Here is a 7,327-nt window from a genome sequence, read left to right on the forward strand (position 1 = left end):
AGGGATGAATACCACCCTCTCGTTGGGCTTCGGCGTGGGGACGACTTGTCCCTCGGCCGGGAGACGGTGGGCGATTTCCTTCGCCAAGTATCCGGCCGCCCGAAGCTCAGTAATGTCCTCCTCCTTGACGGAGGAGACCATCCACTTGCCCTGACCCCCGGATCCGGACATGGTTGAGTGCTAACTTGAGTGGAAAGGAGATGAGAACTTGGGCGCTGGAGCTCGAGATTGGAAGGGTGGAGATAGAGAGAAGGCGTGGGAGAGGAAGAGGGAATCCTTATCCCCTTATAAAGGTAGAGAATATTGAACGCCTCCCCACTCGCCTTAGAACTCGCCTATTCCCAAGGGCTGTATAAACGGCGCGGTTGGGTTACCCATGCCCGCATTGATGAGAATCCCACGATAAGAGGACACAATCTCTGCTTTGACAAGACGTGCCAATGGCAACCGTGTCTCGGGACGAGGAGCGTCGGACACAAAACGGTCCGGAATTATGACCGGTCGGACGTGATGTCATGCTACAAAAATTTGTCAGCGGATTGGACTCGTGTAAAATTATATTCTCTCTGTGGTTGTGTATGGTGTGTGTTACAGGTCCGGATACTATCATCGCGTCCGAAGACTATCTTGGAGTTTGGAAAAAAGGGGAACCCGCCTTGCAATGCCGAAGACAATCTGCGCGCCGGACTCCTCGTCATTGAAGCCAGGTTCAGGGGCTACTGAGGGAGTCCTGGACTAAGGGGTCCTCGGGCGTCCGGCCTGTTATCCATGGGCCGGACTGATGGGCTGTGAAGACATGAAGGCCGAAGACTGTACCCGTGTCCGGATTGGACTCTCCTTGGCGTGGAAGGCAAGCTTGGCGACCAACTATGAAGATTCCTTCTTATGTAACCGACTCTATGTAACCCTAGATCCCCCCGGTGTCTATATAAACCGGAGGGCGTAGTCCGGAAAGGATATACTCATTACCATAGTCATACAGGCTAGACTTCTAGGGTTTAGCCATTACGATCTCGTGGTAGATCAACTCTTGTAATACTCATATTCATCAAGATCAATCAAGCAGGAAGTAGGGTATTACCTCCATAGAGAGGGCCCGAACCTGGGTAAACATCGTGTCCCCTGTCTCCTGTAACCATCAACCTTAGACACACAGTTCGGGACCCCCTACCTGAGATCCGCCGGTTTTGACACCGACACCCCCTACCCTACCATAAGGTGACGGAAGGGGGCCATGCCTCCATAATCCTAACTTAACTAGTCTTTCATGGTTGCTAGTGTTAGAAATCCATAAGGAAAGTGTCATGCTAGCCCTTGTAATATTCTAGCCTCCCTACTTGTGTGATTGTGCATAATTATTTACTTAGTTTCAATCAAGATTTGTGAGGGGCTTTGGTGACAATGCCAAGGTATACAGTTTATAGAAGCTTTGTTTCATCACAATCCTACCAGTGTAGTTCTGTGCTAAAAAATTGTAATGTTGCATGTGAACAAGCAAGCACAATTGGTGTTGTTGCTCTTTTGCTTTTATTTGGTATCATTTCATGTGAGAGCTTCCTTTTGTGCACTACCGGACAACACACTTTGCGCAAGTCTTCCAGGTAAGAAGAAAAAAAGTGTCTTTTAATTTTTGCACTTATTTGGGCTTCTCGCATTGTCACTTGTATTTTTCTTTACTGTTTTGCCAAGGATGACATGCACAAGTAACTGATGTGCTTGACGGATGAGGTGTATGATTCACCTATTGCCTTGAAATCTAGTACTCCCTTCATCCAAAAATACTTGTTATCAAAATGGATAAAGGGGGATATATCTAGATGTATTTTAGTTCTAGATACATCTCTTTTTATCTATTTTGATGACAAGTATTTTCGGACGAAGGGAGTAGTTCACTGACTCTGAGTTGAGCTTGCTTCTTCAAAGTCATCAAAATGGCATCATACCTACAATCATCACCATTTATTATTTAGCGAACTAGTAATTGCATATTCCATACCCTTAACGCCACAGAAGTATTACTTTTTGTTATTGTTTAGCAAACTATTACAGCATATTCCATATCCTCGTATCGTTTGGATTTACTAGCACAAATAAATTTGCATATGAAGGATCAATGTCGCCTATGCAAGACTGTGATGATGGCAACTCTTATATTGTTGCTAACTTGCTATTGGATCTATCAATTAAGTTTACTCTTGAAGTTCTAGTCCTATATTATGCGTATTCATTTGATGTGAGGTCAAAATGTTAAAAGTTTATCCTAAATATTTTGGTTTTTTATCGCAAATGAACCGATGAACTAGCGGTCCGGCAAGTAAAAATCTGAACCGACAGACTCACCAGTTAGGTTTCCAGTTCGGTTTTTTACTATGGCCTTAATTGCAGTCTGCAAATTTAGTTTATCCAGAATACAATATTGTACCTCACTGAAGCTATGAAAACCACCGTTTAAGTGGAGGCTACCAACCATAAATGTTTACAAACATTGCAGCTAGAATACAAATGTTGTTACAATCAGAGTCGCGGTAATTTTACATAAACCTGTCATGTTCCGTACATCAAAGATAAGAGAAACTTCCATTAGGTGTACAAGCTTATGAGGTATCGCTGCGAACTAAACGGGCTTCCCATTCAACTTTGGGAAGGGGTCTTGTTTGCTAAGGACAAGAACTTTGCTCTTGTGGGCAAAGTATCCTTTTATGAGATTCTTGTATATTAGGCACGCCATGATGCATTCCACCTGATAGCAGCAAGGGAGGAAATCAGGTTACATTTATTATCATAGCATATCAAGATACTGTCAGTTAGAAAAGACAATATGTTCGACTCCCCAAGTACCTCATCCACATCCATGGTGATTCCAAGCCATTGCAGAGTCTTTACCAAGACCTCTAGCTTGATTTGATGCGCCTTCGATGGTTCCTTCTCCCTCTGTATGATATGGCTGCAGAAGAAAGCAAAGCAAAAAAGGATTGGTTCATTCTGTAAAAGTGTGACAAGGACACCTTCAAGATCACACTCACATTTTCTTCACTAATCTTCGGTAGACCTGGAGTTCAAGTTTCTCCAACACAAGGTAGACACCACATTTTAGTAACCTTCAAACACAAATAAGCAATCAGTGTCCCCATACAAAAAAGAAGGAAGCAATCGATGTCCCAATACAAAAAAGAAGGAAGCAATCGATGTCCCCATACAAAAAAGAAGGAAGCAATCAGTGATAGCAGAGGGTCGAAACTTTTTCAGCACACAAATATGTGAACTTACTGGTCTTCATGTCTATCAAGGGCTTGCTTAAGGAGCCTGAGATCCCCTCTCCTAAGTGAGGTCACAATATCTGCATACTGAAAGGTTAAATTACCAACTTGTACAGATCAAAATGGCCACGGGAAATCTCCAAGTAGTAAAGTCACACCACAGTGAAGGAATAACACCCACATTAAAAGAACATCTTTATGAAACAGAATAAATAATTCAAGGCAACAGTATATTTCACAAAAGTAATACAGTAAAAGATACAATATGAATCCATCACTTACCCAAGATACAGCCTACAAACTACAACGAGAAATTTAAATTAGCCATGGTATGGAAAACAAGAGTATATATTTAAGACAAGCAATCAGTTTATAGTAATGCCACACGGCAATAAAAGCAAAATTGGGCTCTTGGTAGTTTGGCTTGTTTTCTCAGAGGTTGGTCATCATTTAAAACCTCAACACACGATTACGGAAGCAATTCATATGATGGACTAAGCCTTATCATTGATGAATGATCACTAGGCCAAGTATACTTATCATAATCTGTCACCAATCATTGTTCTCAGGGGACAAGGACCTGAGGAATGCCAATTAGATTATTTTTAGCGTAAATGTTGATAAGGTTCTGATAAAGTTAATCATGGTTCTCAAAAGGTTCACAAATCCTATATGTACTGTAGATTTCCCAACCTTTTGCCTTATCTAATCCCATATAAACCCTAGGGTAAGAGATAATACTAAAAGGTTGACACGCCCAGATTAACTTGTTAATCATCTCGAAGAATTGGTAAGTTAAACATAGGACGTTCATCAACTCATGAGACTTCATGTTAATGAAATGTACTTATACCAGTAGAGTATTCAAATGCACTCAAATTGGTGCTACAGTATTCCTCTTTGTCGTCTATAATTTCCAGTCACGCCCAAATGTTAGTAGATCTTGCTTCTTGAAAACTGAAGGTTAACGCATTGACGTGGCATCAGCATCAGAGCCTATGGCCTAGTGTTCTACCCTAATTGTTCACATATGGAGTACTAAGTGTAATCATAACAAAAGAAACAAATTATGTTCATGGGAATATTTGTGAACAACCAAGATAAATGTTTTGCAATTGGAAATGGTGGTACTAAATAAACTACATATATTGCATTTCACAATCTCCTTCACATTAGTAAACAGGAGTACAAGGATATATACCTCAAGCAGATTGTACTTCTCCAGGAGGGTCCTCCTTGGCAAAACACCAATTGACAGCTTTACAGGGATTAGGAACTTCAAAATTTTCCTAGAAAAAAACAGACCATTAGTAGTTCCAACAAATGTGTACCCCATACATCACAAGCTACAAAACACCCAGTAATACAAATACCTCAAATTTGATTCGCTTTGAGGATTACAATGCATCAAAGCATAAGTTAGTTTCTGATCAGCCTAATTCAAACCAGAACAAAAAAAATATATTAGCAGCCTCACCGTTTCATAGGTCAAAATAACTTGCCATAGCAGAATATACAAAAAATGTTCACACACAAGGAGAGAGAGTGAGAGAGAACTTACAACAAGAAAATTCTCATTAAACACCTCCAAGCGACCTGTATAATACATATAAGTGACCTGTGCCGTCATGAATAATCAAAGATTATTATTGGATCAACATGCATGTTAATATAATGCTTTGTATTGATAGAGAAGAGAGACCACAACTTTTACTATCTTACCTTATCTTTCACTGGAAAATCTTCAAAATCAAAATTCCTAGCTGTTTCGATACTCCTTATGACACTACGGCAAAGGTTAACAGTACCAAGCTGCATAATTTGAGCATCAAGTGTTAGCCCGTTATATCTTAAATCACGTATATTGGGATTCCAGTGCATACTACACTTTAGCTACATTTGGCATGCTATCTAGACACTGTCTGTGCTTATTAATACGAGTACTGAAGTTACAGATTAGACGAAAACATTACAGTGAATAACCTACCCTGAAATAAATTTTAAACAGCTGGCAGGTAACATACAGTGCCCCAACGCGCTTAGGTCCTTTAACCTGTATAAGGTTGGAGATTCACCAATAACCAAGAGTCAGAATCTTTAGAATATAACCATTTTTAAAAAGGAAAGCGACAAGATGCATCGAAGAAGTATAATTGCTGCATGTTTGGTTGGAAGAGTCACATCACCTGTCCAACAATTCTAGCATATACACGAAAAATAGCTATCAGAAGAGAATTCATTGTATGCATAAATTTGACAGATGATAAGCGGCGGAGGCAAGAATTAGAGGCCATGGCGGGAGTGAGGCAATAATGCACCAATATTGACAAGAGCGACCAAAGTGTGCAAACAGTAACTTCAGAGCAGTTTCTATGCAAAAACACCACCCTCTAGGTTGATGTAAATGCATCAGCTTCTCCTCTTCTGGCAACATAGGCCGTTTCCAACCAAGAGGGAATGTGCAGTACAGAAGTTTCAACATGTCACGCTTGAAGCCTTAGGCAGAACCACAACATTAAACACCAAGTAAGCTATGACTACTCCAACGCAATTTCCTCTGCGTAGGTGCTTAGATGCTCGTATTATCTACCGCCAAGAGCCAATTATATTCTTAAGCACATGGGAAGCACTGGTGCCTAATCAAGCATAGGTGCTACAAAGTAAGAACCTTGTCTGCCCTTTGTGACAAGGAAAAAATGATCACTTTTGCTAAGCACCTTCTGAGGCACCGGCATTGCACAAGCTCATCACAAGCAATTTCATTCAATTCGATCAGACTCGTGCTAGTTCTTTTTACCATCCAAGAATGCACATCAAACAAAGCTTCAGAATTCCATACCGCAAGTGCCCCAAAAACCTTCATCAGGAAGGACCCAGCAGCCTGCAGCTTGTCTGGGTTCTTCCCGCTCATCACAAGCTCCCTGTCTGCCTACACCAAGACAATAAGCAAGCAGACATGAGCCCCAAAACCTCAGGTAAACCCAAACCAACCAATCAACCAGCTCACCTTCTCAGCTAGCAGCCTGATCTCAAGCGCCACCATGTGCATCGCCTCCATCGCCCAAGGAGTCTCCCAGTTCCGGAACTCCTGCAGGAACGCGCTGCAACCAACACCACATCAAATCCTCTAAAATTCGAATGCGTTTATCCAATTTGTTCGGAAGGAGTGCAGAGAGGAAGGCAGCACGCACCTAGCAGCCTTCTCGAAGGAGGAGTAGGCGTCCCCGAAGCGGCGGAGGGAGTGGGAGTGGATGGCGCGGAGGAGCGGGGGGAGGAAGTCGGAGAGGTGGGGGAAGCGGTCGGAGGCGAGGCGGGGAAAATCCGGAAAAGCGGCGAGCGCGTCGGAGAGCGGGGTGGAGGCGGGCGCCGAGGAGATGGCGAGGAGAGAGGCGAGGTCGGCGCCGTCGGACTGAGAGATAGCGTCGTCCAAGCGGGAGAGGTAGTCAGCGATGCGGCGGTGCGCCTCGCCCATGCTCAGGTACGCCGCCATCTCCGGTGCGGCGGCGGCGGGAGCCGCGCGGGTGTTGGGGTTTGGGCTTGGGCTTGGAGGTCACCGACGGTGGAAGAAACCAGTATGAGTTCGATCTGATGTGGGTAGTTCTGGTTTATGCAAGCTGGTGACGATCGCCAATCCTCAACGTCCAGTGCGAGAAATCGATGGTTGAGATTAACTGATAAAATCAGAGTAAGGTTTCGCTTGGTTTGCTCATTGCTGCCATCTCCGCCCCTATCCGGCGAGGTAAAACAACTCGGAGGGTGGGTGCCCAAGAGAGTCCGTCACAACTTGGAGGGTGGGTGCCCAAGAGAGTCTGTCCACACATGACGGTTTCGTGCCGCTTCTGGCGACTTCGTGGCGAGCCCAGCGCCCTTGGTCGGCAATCTTTTTTTGAATCCGAGAGTTTTAAATCCACAAAAGAGTGCATGATTCCTCGATCTGGTAGCGGCGCAGCGCAATCCTTCTCTCCTCTGGCCATCCTAGTGCTCTCTCAAGCTGTGAGGGAGAACCTGAGAGCGGGATCTGTGGCGTGGGAGTTTCGTGGTGTTTTAGTTCTTGTAGGGAGGCGGGGGAG

General features: G+C 43.8%; 1 protein-coding gene across 1 annotated transcript; it reads right to left on the reverse strand.

The window, feature by feature from the left end:
• Positions 1–2,315: 2,315 nt before the first annotated feature.
• LOC109735807 (enhanced ethylene response protein 5) lies at positions 2,316–6,854 on the reverse strand. The gene is made up of 12 exons (XM_020295011.4): positions 6,449–6,854; positions 6,265–6,358; positions 6,097–6,186; positions 5,245–5,310; positions 4,980–5,069; positions 4,819–4,875; positions 4,631–4,692; positions 4,459–4,546; positions 3,268–3,344; positions 3,024–3,098; positions 2,839–2,944; positions 2,316–2,740 (listed from the first exon to the last, which is right to left on the reverse strand). The coding sequence occupies exons 1-12, from the start codon at positions 6,745–6,747 to the stop codon at positions 2,615–2,617; spliced, it is 1,230 nt and encodes a 409-aa protein (XP_020150600.1). The 5' UTR covers positions 6,748–6,854; the 3' UTR covers positions 2,316–2,614.
• Positions 6,855–7,327: the final 473 nt, after the last annotated feature.

This window comes from Aegilops tauschii, chromosome 5, assembly GCF_002575655.3.
Source record: "Aegilops tauschii subsp. strangulata cultivar AL8/78 chromosome 5, Aet v6.0, whole genome shotgun sequence".
Classification (NCBI taxonomy): Eukaryota; Viridiplantae; Streptophyta; class Magnoliopsida; order Poales; family Poaceae; genus Aegilops; species Aegilops tauschii.